The 14,257-nt window shown below is 33.8% G+C and overlaps 1 protein-coding gene and 1 pseudogene across 1 annotated transcript; one reads left to right on the top strand and one right to left on the bottom strand.

Annotated features, from left to right (window-relative positions):
• The first annotated feature begins 3,225 nt into the window (after positions 1-3,225).
• On the top strand, positions 3,226-7,012 carry CRK39 (cysteine-rich receptor-like protein kinase). The gene is made up of 8 exons (NM_001248662.2): positions 3,226-3,657; positions 3,778-4,172; positions 4,310-4,420; positions 4,731-4,858; positions 5,353-5,566; positions 5,667-5,898; positions 6,068-6,221; positions 6,344-7,012. Exons 1-8 carry the CDS (start codon positions 3,269-3,271, stop codon positions 6,647-6,649), a joined length of 1,929 nt encoding a protein of 642 aa, NP_001235591.2. The 5' UTR covers positions 3,226-3,268; the 3' UTR covers positions 6,650-7,012.
• Positions 7,013-7,059: 47 nt separating this feature from the next.
• LOC121173071 (cold-responsive protein kinase 1-like) lies at positions 7,060-13,671 on the bottom strand (annotated as a pseudogene).
• Between the last annotated feature and the right edge of the window lie 586 nt (positions 13,672-14,257).

A 14,257-nucleotide genomic window follows, 5' to 3' on the forward strand; every position in this document is an offset into this window, starting at 1 on the left:
GCTCTGTAAATTTTATGTTACGTTGGTCAATTATAATGTGATTTAGGTATGTTTAACTTCTCATACCTAAATCACATTATACTTGACCAACATAACATAAAATTTACAGAGCAATCACATACTCAAGTTTGGAAGCAATATATCATTCGTAAATAGAAACCAACCTAAACTGCTTGGAAGCATTAAACATCAAGGTTTTTAATTCAAAAATCAATATCTCAAGCAACTCACATTTTAACAACACCAATTAAGTCTTAAAATAAACAAAATTTAGACATAAAGAACATCAAAATAGATCCAATCACACTGAATTTCAACAATAGAAATCTCAATCACATAAAATGGATGAAATTAGAGCCGAAGAAGTAAGTTAAAAAAATCACTTACTGTCATAGATCAGCATGGCAAGGATGAGCAACACACAACACCAACTTCGGTACATGGTCACAAAGTCATTGAATATAAGTATAAGAAAAAAAATGTTCAACATTGGTTTTAATATGAACCAAAATTAGAATGCAATTTAACCATTGGTTCAAATTTGAATCAATGTTAGAATACTAGATCAACATTGGTTCAAACCAAGAACTGATGTAGATGTTTTTCTACATTGATTTATCAACAATGGATGTTTTAAAGTTATATTAATTACGAAAATATTATAGCACCATTTACTATACACGGAACAAAAACTTAAATTTTAATTTCAATTATACAATTGATCCCTCAATTATAATTAAAACTTCAATTAGGTCTCTTAATTATTAGAAAGTTCAATCAGGTCTTTTAATTATTTAAAAAATTCAATTATGTTCCTCAGTCATTTAAAATTTTAATTTGATCTTTAAATTATTTAAATTAAAACACTACAATCATGTCTTTTTTTATAATGAGATATAGAAATTTTGATTGAACTTTATAACAATTCAAGAACTCAATCAATTAAAGAATTTGATTGAACTTTTTAACAATTCAGAAACTCAATCAATTAAAGAATTTGATTGAACTTTTTAATTACTGAGAGACCTAATTGAACTTTTTTAAAACAATTATAGACCTAATTGATCTTTTATAACATTATACCAATAGTATCATATATTACACAATATAAATAATTTTATAGTATAAAATATTAAAATATATTATTAATACATGTTAGTATATTATTTTATTGTTAATATAGATCCCCGACGTCTGTATATATTAATAATATAATTGCATTTTTCTTAAATAAAAATTATCTGAACACTTGATAATTTATCTTTATTGTTAAATCATAATTTATTTTTTTTATAATAATTCCTTATGAAGTCTTGGCCCTCATGGCCTCAGCTATATGATCATCAAGAGATTTATTTTAATTATAATTATACTCATTAAAACTTCTGAATCTTCTGATAAAAAATAAAAAAAAACTCATCAAAAAACTTAAGAGTACTTTGCATGTTGTTGAGAGGAATGAGTCTAAGAGATTGAGGATGGTTAATGATGACACCCTAGTGCATATGGTGGACTTGGAAAGTGTAGTCAACAACACGCGACGGGTTAGGTCCTTAGAAAGTTTGGCATTTACTTTAATATGTGAATGATTTCCGTAGGTACCCACCTCTTATAGTGGCACACTGCCAAACATAATTTAAACAGTTTTGGAATATACTTCCATCTCCACGATCAAGCGTATCTACTAAACTGCCAAATATACATTTTGATCAATATTAGTGCACCACCATATCAAGGTTAAGGCCAGTAGCTACCTTAAGTTTCAGCATCCTATCTTTTAGCTTTGTCCGAGATATATAGTATCTGATAAGGGAGACACAACAAACAAGATTTTTTTTTTCTTTTTAATTTAGCACATTAATTTGGTTGGGGGTTGCCTTAGTTTACTATTTAGTCATTTAGAGGAATGAGTCTAAGAGATGGAGGATGGTTAATGATGACACAAGTGCATAATGGTGTAATGGTGGACTAGGAAAGTGTAGTCAACAACACGGATAAGGTGCTTAGGTTTACTTTAATATGTGAATGGTTTTTATAGCTATACCCACCTCTTATAGTGGCACATTGATATATGTAATTAAAATTAATATTTTACATTGAGTATTGATCTGAAATTTTTACAACTTTAATGAAAACAATCACTTTAATCAGGCATGAATACGTACGGATAAAATTATTTTTTTAACTTATAAAATAGGGTTGATTTAGTTTTGATACTTAATCTTTAATTTTGTTTATTTTAGTATCCGTATATTTTTATTTTTTAAAAAAATGTTATTTTTGTTTGCTTTTAGTACATGATAAATTTTTAATTTTGAAAATGATATATTATGAAAATGACATGATTGTTGAGTTAATAATTTTTAAATGAATTGAACTTGCTATCGTGATGCTGTGGAAATGACATTTTGTGGGGATGGAAAGAGGCAAGCCGTAGCTGCCCCACTATAAGGTCCACTGTGGGCTGTTAATATATGGAGTCTTCTCCCTAAACAGAAGTCCACTCACGCAACTAACTATTCCAAGTTGTTTCGTTTTTCTATCCTGTCTTAAGAATTTGTCTCGACGACGACTAGTGCAACTCGCAAGTTATATGTCTTTTTTTTCTTAAAAAAAATTATAATATCATGTATACTTCTTACAAGAGATAGTTATGATTTATATGAAAACATTCATCTATAATATTACAATCAAAGATTAGCTACAAGACAAGTACTGGACTGGGACATGTATGAACTTGTTGAACTTGAAGTAAACCAATTGACTACCTTATAATTAATTTCCAGAGTCATTGGTCGTTAATTATACTCCAAGCATTGTCATATGGTTTGAAAATATCCGACGTAATATACACAACAAATCTGAAAGTAAAAAAAAAAAAATCTATTATAAAAGATACCCCTTCACATACATAAAAGAAGACCAAGTCAAGAAATCTTGTCACCATTTTAATGGCTACAAAAGTTAAATTGTGATTTTGATGTGATTGCGGAGTGTCAAAATATCTTGATATTGCGATGACAATTTAAAACCATGCTCATTTGCTAACAGTATGTAGTCTAGAATTTGATCACCAAATCTGGAAGTACAAAAAAAATATCTATTAGAAAAGATACCCCTTGACATTCGTAAAAGAAGACCAAGTCAAGTCTATGGTAAGTCAATAAGCCTAAGTCCAAGAGTTCCTGCTATATATAGCAATACACTTTGTAACCAAAGAATACCAAAACACTCTTCACTATAAGAAAAAAAAAAAGAATAAAAAAGGATGATACTGCAGCAGATTATTAAGCTCCTGACCTTAACTTTGATATGGTGGAGCAGTATTAATGTTGAATGTGCAGTTGCGGGGACACGCGACACACGTGTGATAAACTCTGGATGCAGCACAATCAACGCTTCCAACCCGGGTAGTTTCTTTGGGAATGTCAATGAGACAATCTCAGAGCTGAGAGGAGAAATTAGGAACCAAAGCTTGCACTTTGGCACATCATTGAAATCCAAAGGAGATGTCAATACATATACTATGTTTCAATGCAGAAACTATCTCTCCAGAAATGACTGTCTTGCTTGCATCAACACTGCCTCCACCCAAATCCGGGATATATGCAAAAAAGCCAACGGCGCAAGACTCATCTACAATGACTGCTTCCTCAGGTAATATACACGCCCAAGAAGTATGTTTAGATTGTTTAATTTGCATTGATGTTTTTGTAAGTATTTTCATAAATTAAATTTTACTAATTAATGCTGGATATTCTCAAAATGTGTGATAAGGTATGAGAGTGAGAGGTTCTACCAACAGACCAACGAAATCGGTGGTGGGGTAACATGTGGGAACAAGAGCACAAATGCCACAGGTTTTAGAGAAGTTGGACAACAAGCACTACTGGACCTACAAAAAGCAACACCTAAAATTAAAGGTTTCTATGCAGCTACTAAGACACAGGTGGCTGGTGGTAGTGCAAATATTTATGCCATTGCACAGTGTGTTGAAACTGCTTCCCCACAGAAATGCCTGGATTGCATGCAAGTTGGATACAACAACTTACAAAGTTGCCTTCCCAGCACAGATGGTTCAGCATATGATGCTGGCTGTTTCATGAGATTCTCCACCACACCGTTCTTTGCTGATAATCAAACCATTAATATCAGACCCTATTTAAAAGAAGGTAGAATTAAAATAAATTCCCTTTTGTTAAATTTGTATTTTGATAAAATAAATAAAAAAACTGTTAGGGCTATATATTTAGTTTTTTAAAAACATTTTCTGTTTTTATAAATAATTAGATATATTGAACGATTGCAGGAGGTTCAAGCAAGAAGTGGGCCATTATAGGTGGCGTCGTAGGAGGTGTTGTTCTCCTCCTTGTGTTGTTTGCCTGGAGATTGTTTACAAAACCAAAGAGAGCTCCCAAAGGTAAGTAATTGTGGAAAGTCTTCAGTGTAATTAATATGCTTGCTTTATATATATAATAGTTTGAAAAAGATCTGTTCAAATCAATTTGTTCTTCAAACATCTGTTTTTCAAAACAAATTCTTTGTATTGTTTCCTAATTTCCTTCATGATTATTTAGTATTATCTTGTGGCGAATAGTTATTTCTTTTTTATAAAGCTCTCTTAATAATTTTTTTATTATAATTTATTTTTATTACAAAATAAGCTCATCTAAAAGTCACTTTTCATTTTTTATTTATTACAAACTCCAAATTCGTGTGTTCCTTTACAGCTGACATATTGGGAGCAACTGAGTTGAAAGGTCCAGTTAGCTTCAAGTATAAAGATTTGAAAGCTGCAACAAAAAATTTCAGTGCTGATAATAAACTTGGAGAAGGAGGTTTTGGTGCTGTATACAAGGTAAATTTATGTAGTATTTTTCAATATTGTGATGGGAAGCATCTTCAAAAGACAATGACGATTATCTTATTTTACTTTTTTCTATTTACATTGATAACAACAAAATCAAATGACAAATAGTAGTAACACTCTATAACTAAAACACGCATGCATTCTCTGTGTCTATTATTAGTTAAAAATTATTGAATATCATAATTTTTTGGTTGACTGATTTATTATTTAATGAGTCTCTCTCCTAATTTTATAGTTTTTGATAAATTTTAACTAATAGAAGAGAGTGAATTAGAAGGAGTACATTGAAGAGAGTGTTGCTACAATAAAATCATATTTTTTCAACTTCTTGTACAAATTTAAAAAGAATGAAATAAATTAAAAAAAATTGTAATAATTTTTTTAAAAATCAAATAAACATACCCTAAAAAAACTAAAAAAATACTTTAAAGTGAAACAATGAAAAACACTTTCACTCCTCAAACATATATACTATTATACAGGGTACTCTGAAAAATGGAAAAGTTGTTGCTGTGAAGAAACTAATGTTGGGGAAATCAAGCAAGATGGAGGATGATTTTGAAAGTGAAGTGAAGCTTATAAGTAATGTTCATCATCGGAATCTCGTTAGACTTCTTGGTTGTTGCAGCAGAGGCCCCGAGAGAATCCTAGTTTATGAATATATGGCAAATAGCAGCCTTGACAAATTCTTATTTGGTAACTCACTTCAACCATCAATGGAATAATATGTTGAATTTTTATTGCCTTTTCTTCTCTTCTCCACAATCTTACGTATATATAAAAACATGGGAAGCAGGTTCCAAAAAAGGTTCCCTCAATTGGAAACAACGTTATGATATAATTTTGGGCACAGCAAGGGGACTAGCATATCTACATGAGGAGTTCCATGTGTCCATCATTCATAGAGATATAAAGACCGGTAATATCCTTCTAGATGATTATCTCCAGCCCAAAATTGCAGATTTTGGGTTGGCAAGGCTTTTGCCAAGGGATCGTTCACATCTCAGCACAAAATTTGCTGGAACACTGTAAGTAAAAATAAAAAAACAATTGCTTGCAATTACATGAATTCTTGGCATGTATTTGAGCATCAAGTTTTAGAACAAGAGACAAATTAATTAGTAAAAACTTATGTGTGAAAAAATGTAACAAGGTAATAAGTGTTGTTTTATTAACTATGGACTACACACTTGTCAGGGGATACACAGCACCTGAATATGCAATGCAAGGTCAATTATCAGAGAAAGCCGATACCTACAGTTATGGTATTGTGGTCCTAGAAATCTTAAGTGGTCAAAAGAGTACCAATGTAAAGGTTGATGACGAGGGTCGCGAGTACCTTCTTCAACGAGTAAGCAAGTTGCTACAACTAGGAACTGATTGTTTTCTCGTGATATTTTACTAGGAACTGATTGTTTTCTCATGATATTTTACTATATGATCGAGTATGAGACATTTAATTTTCACTAACAGGCATGGAAACTGTATGAGAGAGGCATGCAGTTGGAGCTTGTGGACAAGGACATAGACCCCAATGAATATGATGCAGAAGAAGCGAAGAAAATCATTGAAATTGCTTTATTATGCACTCAAGCATCAGCTGCAGCCAGGCCAACAATGTCTGAATTAATAGTTCTACTCAAAAGCAAGAGCTTAGTGGAGCACCTTCGACCAACTATGCCGGTGTTTGTTGAAACGAATATGATGAATCAGGAAGGTGGCAGCTCTCCTGGTACATCTAATGCTACTATCTCCATTTCCGTTCTATCGGCCAGATGATTATTGGATCAATGTGGTAAAGGGTCTTGATGAACTGAATCAATAAGCAACAGAATAAAATGGATAAAGATTGCTTTTGATTCCAGTTGTTTAATTGTCAACTGTTTAAGAATAGCTATGTTGCAAAGTAGAGACTACTGTGTGGTGTTGTTGATTTATTAGTAGAGTATAAAATTAAGGATGTTTTGTCAATGTGTGATGCTACATATTTTCTACTTTGATAGTTTCCTGTTCAAAATCACGCAAGTATAAGTGCATGCAATTTCAAATTCCGTGTTGTATATATGTTAAGCTACTATATGTATGTGATCTGTTGGCACGACTTGTGCCTTTTAATAAAATAGTTCTTTGAATTCCAGATCAGAAATCCTTCAATTCCACAACAATAATCCTTGTGTTTGGTAGAAAAATCATTGTGTTATAATTACTTGCATGGAAGGTCTCATATGTTCAAGTAACTCTGACCTCATTGCAGCAGATGCTTGAGTACACAACAAAGCAATGCCTATGACTTTCTTCACTTCTTCTGCATCATAGCTATTAGGGTCTAAGATTTTGTCCACTACAAGTGCATGACTCTCTCATACAACTTCCATGCCTGTTGTAGTCAAAACCTCATATAGTAAACTGTTACAAGAAAATAAACAATATTTGGAACATATTTATGGAAAATTCCTTACATGTCGATGAAGCCAATCATCCTTGATGCAATCCTACCCCGCAAGGGCATTGGATAGAAGACCCCAAGTAGAATGGGCCAAAGATGCAAGAGAAGGCCCTAGGGTTCTTATGAGCCTTAGGGTAGATTTCGGGCCCATGGACTAAGTACGAGCCCACTTATCTTTGTAAATATTAGATTAAGGTTTCATTATTTTTGGGCCTTGTATTTAGGGCTCCATAATGTAGGTAGGGTACCCTAGAAATATAGGATTTTTCAGCCCTTGTATTTTAGGGCACCTAGACTAGTTTTTGTATTAGGGGTAGTTTTGTAATTTCACATGCACTAAGTGGATATTTGATGTGTGTGGTTGGAAATAAATTTAATTGAATTGGTAGAAGCCCAATCCAATTAAATTTTAGAGGGGGAGGTGAGCATTTGCTTACTACACCCCATTGCCACATCATATAGTCACACTTTGTGCATGTCCTTCATGCTTTTCATGCCTCATGACACCTAAGCACACTTAGTGGAGAATCTTGGAATTGATCTTGGATTAGTGGGCTGAACCATAACTAAAATTCACTAATCATAATTAGTGAAATTTTGGCTCCAAAGTTTGGCTCCACAAATTCAATTTCAAATTCAAGTGAAATTTGAATTTCCCTCCAATTCTGTGTGACACTTAGGCTATAAATAGAGGTCATGTGTGTGCATTTTTTTTCAACTTTGATCATTTGAATATTAAACTTGAGATTTCAAAGCTCATTTGGAGCACAAAATTTCGTGCTCTTCTCTCCCTCTCCCTTCATTCATCTCCTTCTTCCTCCAAGCTCTTATCCATGGCCTCCTATGGTGGTGAGCTTCTTCTAGACTCATCTTCTCCTTGAAGTGGCGTCTCCTCTCTCTATTCCTTCTCCATTCCGCTGCCATTCATTTTCCAAGGAGCAAAGGAATCCATTGATGAAGAAGATCCTAGGCCTACAAGCTCCAATGGAGCTTGCATCATGTGGTATCAAGAGCATCTTCATCTAGGTGATGTTCTTTTGCTTCCTCTATCTTTTTGTTTGGTGAATTCTCTTTAATTCCTTGTTTTTCATCTTATTCTCCATGTATATCCTCCATTGTCTTGTGATTTGGTGCTGTTTTGAGTAGATTCAAAAAAAATAAACCGATTAAATCTTAGATCTACACTTGTTCTTGCATTTCTATGGTTCAAATTTTGTAGATCTACTCTTGAATCTTGTTTTTGTGTTGATTTTAGGTTCTATCATTTTTCATTCATAATATTCTTGTGCTGAACCTTAGATCTAAATTTTCTTCCAAAATATTGATTAGAAAAAAAAACACAAAAATCTAAGTGTAAATCACTTAATCCATGTTGTCTTAGAGTTATGTTTAGTCATAGTAATTGTCACATTATGTTCTAAGTTTGTGTTGAATTTTTATTTTGTTGATTGAATTCTAGATACATTTGTTCATGTATTCTTGTCATTCTTAGCCTATCTTTTGAATTTTGAGTCTAATTCATGCATGTTATTTAGTTCATAACATGTTCTAAATCAATTCCTAGAAGTAGTCTTGTTGTTGAACTCTTTTTTTTTTTTTTTCTAAGTTTCCTACATGATGCCTATGATGAAGTTGAGTTGTGGTGCTGAGTTGTGGCTGGATTTGTGAATCAAAATAAGTCTTAAGCTCTCTTTAATTGTGTTATTCAAGATAATTGAGCATAAGCAAACACAAATTGTAACTATCCAAGCCTTAAGCAACATAAACACTACTCTTGATTTCTAGGCTGAAATCGCTGGTGCTGGCAGCTTGAACATTCAAACTTGTATAAATTACTGCGAATTGGTCACTATGTTTTTTGAGCTGAAAATTTTACTGAATTTTCTAGACATCTGGAACAAAATTATAAAAAAAGAACCAAGCGATTTGAATTAAAGGAAAAAATAAGAAAAATCTCACAAGTTGGCAGAAAAATTAGTGTCCAGGAAAAAAAAAAGTGAAAGGAAAGTGTGCTTGTTGTTTTGGCTCAAAATTTGTTCTATAATTGGTGCCTATTTTATACCAATCCTAGTTCTGAAATTTCAATTGAAAATTATTGTGAAAACAAGTGCCAAAACTAGAGGTTTCTTGAGTCTTTTTTTTAGAGTTTTTCTACTCTACTTTAGAGCCATTCTAGGTTTCTCTTTGAGTCCTAGCTTGCTTTTTTTTTGTGCTTTTCATTGTTTTAATTGTTGAATAATCCTTGGAAATTTGTCTTGTTAAAACTCTATTGGTTTAGCTTTCATTTCATTTTTTTTGGTCTTTGGTTATTGCTTGTCTTTTTGTTTCCTTGCTTGTGAGTTGCCATATAGGGAATTGGAAAGGAGGATTGGTGTCATATCTTGAAGAATTTGAGTCAAGAAGCAAGGGGCCAACCACCTTAAGAGCTATTGGACTAAGAAGCACTCCAAATTGAGTGAAACACTAAAGAGAGAATAGCCACCACAATTGAGGACTTTTTTCTTTGTAATTTTGTAATTGGCAATTTGCTTTGCTTTCAAATTTTGTAACAAAAAGGCCTTTCATTGGAAGAAAGTTGGGAGCCTCCGCTAGGTCACCCTACTTCCATTTGTGTGTAATAATTTTAGGCAATTTTCCCTTAGGATAGTGAGTGTTTTGTTGGGAACCTTAAATGAGGTCATCCAAACACTCTTAGGATCCGCCTAGTTTGCATTTCTTGCACTTTAATTTCTTGCTTATTTTCATAGCTTATTTCCTTTACCCTCCATTGTCAAACCGCCTAGATAGCTTGCCTTTTACCAATTAGTTTTTTCCTTATCTTTCACACATCTTTTAGTGTTTATTTTGGCTAGTTTCAACCATAGTTTATTTTACCTTTTGTTTTCAAACCCCCAACTAGAAAGAACCATAACTTAGGAACCAACATGAGTCTTCATTCTTCATCTAGTGTTAATGGTGAGGGTTCTACTCCTAAGGACCCCTTGTATAAGATATTAGATGAGTTGAGATCCCTTAAGTTGTGGAAAGAAAAACAAGAGAGAAAAGAAAAAGGTAAAAAAAGAGTGGAAGAAATAAGTCAAGATGAAAGAGAGAAAATAAGAGAGGAAGAAAGAAGAAAAATAATGAAAGAAATGAAAAGAGAAAAACATGCCTCTTATAGTAGTCATAACTCTTGCAAGAGCCTAAGTGAAGAACTTCATGACTATTATGAAGGAAGGCATAGGTCACATCTTAGACCTCACTCCCATAGGAGTGAAAATGAAAGAAAGCCTCAAGAGGTTCACATTAAACTCCCATACTTCCATGGGAAAGACAACGAAGAGGCTTACTTAGATTGGGAAATAAGGGTAGAGCAAAAACTTAAAAGAAAGCCTACTTTAAAATCTTATGGCTATCATTCTTATCCAAAGAAAGACCAAGGTCTAGGCATCTTAGGGGCAGAACCTTCTAAGCCCAATGATGATAAGGGGAAGACAATAGAAAAGCAACCCTCTAAGGCTAGTATGCAAGAAAAGACTAGCTCCATAAAGTGCTTTAAATGTCTTGGAAGAGGACACATTACTTCTCAATGCTCCACCAAGAAAACCATGATTATGAGGAGCCAAGACATTTATAGTAGCCAAGATGAGGCTACTACTTCACCTTCCTCTAGTGAAAGTGAAGAAGCAAAAGGGGAAGAATCTAGTGAAGAAATCTACCCCCAAGAAGAACGAAAACCTTTAATGGTTAAGGAGGAGTGTAAGGAGGTAAGTGTCTCCTCCAAAAGGTTAGCTACGAAGGAAAGACATTTTGAAATAAAGACAAATATTAAAGAAATTTCCCCTCTTAAACAACCTCCACATTTTCTCCTTTGTAAAAAGACACTTGTTCGCATTGCCACACCTCTTAGGCTTGAGTTTATTCCTCAAGTAAAGGAGTTGTTGGATGAGGGTTTGGTTCGCAAGAGCTTAAATCCTTGTGCTTTGTTGGTGCCCAAAATAGGTATTATTAGGCACCAAATCCCTAAAATAGGTGGTATGATGAATACTTTGGGTGGTGCAACACTCATTTGTAAAATCACTCGTGCACCCAACATCTTCGTGATTTGTGTACATAGGGACTCATTAGGTATGTTTGTTCTTATTTTTAGTTTCAATACAAACTTAGGTACTCATATGGGACACCTTAGGTTTGTCATACTTTTTGGTAGGAATAATCAACACGAAAATATAGAAAAAGGTATGTTTTATTGCTTTACTTTTCTTAATTTTTTAAATTGTGATCAAGGGGTTCCCATGAACCCTAAGAGAATAAAAGTCATTCCTGAGTGGCCCGCTCCACCAAGTGTAAGAAAAATTTGGGGCTTCCATGACTTAACAAACTTTTACAAAAGGTTTGTCCCATATTTTTCTATACTTGTAGCACCACTCATTGAGTTGGTGAGGAACTATGTTCCTTCATGGGAAGATGCCCAGGAAATGAGTTTTCAGACCTTACCTTATTTCAACATACTAAACACCACTAATACATATGTTTTTGTTCTTTGTACAGGTGTTGAGGAAAAAAGCCCAGAGTTTCAAGAACCTCCGGATTTGAGGTCAAATCCTTTTCAAGGGGGAGGGAATGATGCAATCCTACCCCGCAAGGGCATTGGATAGAAGACCCCAAGTAGAATGGGCCAAAGATGCAAGAGAAGGCCCTAGGGTTCTTATGAGCCTTAGGGTAGATTTCAGGCCCATGGGCTAAGTACGAGCCCACTTATCTTTGTAAATATTAGATTAAGGTTTCATTATTTTTGGGCCTTGTATTTAGGGCTCCATAATGTAGGTAGGGTACCCTAGAAATATAGGATTTTTCAGCCCTTGTATTTTAGGGCACCTAGACTAGTTTTTGTATTAGGGGTAGTTTTGTAATTTCACATGCACTAAGTGGATATTTGATGTGTGTGGTTGGAAATAAATTTAATTGAATTGGTAGAAGCCCAATCCAATTAAATTTTAGAGGGGGAGGTGAACATTTGCTTACTACACCCTATTGCCACATCATATAGTCACACTTTGTGCATGTCCTTCATGCTTTTCATGCCTCATGACACCTAAGCACACTTAGTGGAGAATCTTGGAATTGATCTTGGATTAGTGGGCTGAACCATAACTAAAATTCACTAATCATAATTAGTGAAATTTTGGCTCCAAAGTTTGGCTCCACAAATTCAATTTCAAATTCAAGTGAAATTTGAATTTCCCTCCAATTCTGTGTGACACTTAGGCTATAAATAGAGGTCATGTGTGTGCATTTTTTTTCAACTTTGATCATTTGAATATTAAACTTGAGATTTCAAAGCTCATTTGGAGCACAAAATTTCGTGCTCTTCTCTCCATCTCCCTTCATTCATCTCCTTCTTCCTCTAAGCTCTTATCCATGGCCTCCTATGGTGGTGAGCTTCTTCTAGACTCATCTTCTCCTTGAAGTGGCGTCTCCTCTCTCTATTCCTTCTCCATTCCGCTGCCATTCATTTTCCAAGGAGCAAAGGAATCCATTGATGAAGAAGATCCTAGGCCTACAAGCTCCAATGGAGCTTGCATCAATCCTCACCATCATCGTCAACAACCTTCACATCAGAATTCTTTTTACCACTTATGATTTCTAGGACTACAATTCCGAAGCTGTATGTATCACCCTTTTCTGATAATTGACTATGGAGTGCATACTCAGGTGCTGTGTATCCCCTCACAAATGCATAACATTTATGCCGCATATATAATTAAGAAATTATCAGACTATTCTGCATGTGGGGGCAACAGATTTGAATCTTTTAAATTTTCAAGTTCAGTCATTGGTATTTTATTTTGACTTACAATGTCCCAGCTAATCTTGTGCTAAGATGAGATTGGTCTCCTGGAAGGAGCTTCACCGACCCAAAATCAGCAAATTTGGGTTGAAGTTCTTTATCCAAGAGGATATTGCTACTTTTAATATCTCTATGTATATATGATTGAAACATGAAATTCCTCATGTAGATAGGCCAATCCCCTTGCTGTGCCCAAAATTATATCATGGGGTTGTCCCCAGTTGAGTGAACCTTTTGTTTTACCTGTCTTCCATGTTTATATGTTCAAAATTTAGAGGAGAAAAAAACAGGTAAAAAAAGGAAAAATTACAGGAAATGCTTCTCTTAGAAAATAGCATGTCAGATACCAAATAAGAATTTGTCAAGGCTGCTGTTTGTCGTGTATTCATAAACAAGGATTCTGTGTTGGCCTTTACTGCAACAACCAAGAAGTCAAACCAGATTTTTGTGATGAACATTACTTATAAGCGTTACTTTACTTTCAAAATCATCATCTATGTTGCTGGATTTTCCGGAAAGTAACATTTTGACCACAAAGATAATAACGGCTAATTATGAATATATTTTGGGGGTTTTGAATTTATAATTTTTCTCTCCTATTTTTTTCTTTTTAAGCAAATAATTGTTAAATTAACATCAATTGTTGTGTAGAGAACTGATGAATTTATGATGCTTATTGAGTAAAATAAAGTTCAAGAAAACAAGAATAATTAAAGAAAGCATGACTAATTAAAAAAATGAGGTTAATTAAGAAAAGAAGACTACTTAAGTAAACGAGGCTAATTAAGGGAAGTAAGGCCAATTAAGGAAAACAAATTAATTAAGAAAAACAGACTAATTAAGAAAAACATGATTAATTAAGGAAAGTAAAGGCGGACTTAGTGCAAGAAACCCACTAATCTACATCTATAAAAGAAGAAAAGAGAATAAAGAAAAAACACAAAAAAATCCCAAGAGAATACAATTTCTTATAGAAGAAAAAAACTAGAAGAAGAAGAAGTAAGCATGGGAAATCATTCATTCCCTCCATTCCATTTTTTATCTTTTCCCCCTTTACTAAACATTTCTCTCTTGTAATTGTAAAGTCTCCATAACAATGAGAGGCTAAACC

Source organism: Glycine max, chromosome 11, assembly GCF_000004515.6.
Source record: "Glycine max cultivar Williams 82 chromosome 11, Glycine_max_v4.0, whole genome shotgun sequence".
Lineage (NCBI taxonomy): Eukaryota > Viridiplantae > Streptophyta > Magnoliopsida > Fabales > Fabaceae > Glycine > Glycine max.

What these genes read in the sequence shown, in the direction of transcription:
- CRK39 (NM_001248662.2), top strand. Translation starts at nt 3,269, where the DNA reads ATGATACTGCAGCAGATTATTAAGCTCCTGACCTTAACTTTGATATGG. An exon ending in TACAATGACTGCTTCCTCAG is followed by an intron (nt 3,658 to 3,777) that starts GTAATATACACG and finishes ATGTGTGATAAG; the next exon opens with GTATGAGAGTGAGAGGTTCT. An exon ending in GTTTTGGTGCTGTATACAAG is followed by an intron (nt 4,859 to 5,352) that starts GTAAATTTATGT and finishes ACTATTATACAG; the next exon opens with GGTACTCTGAAAAATGGAAA.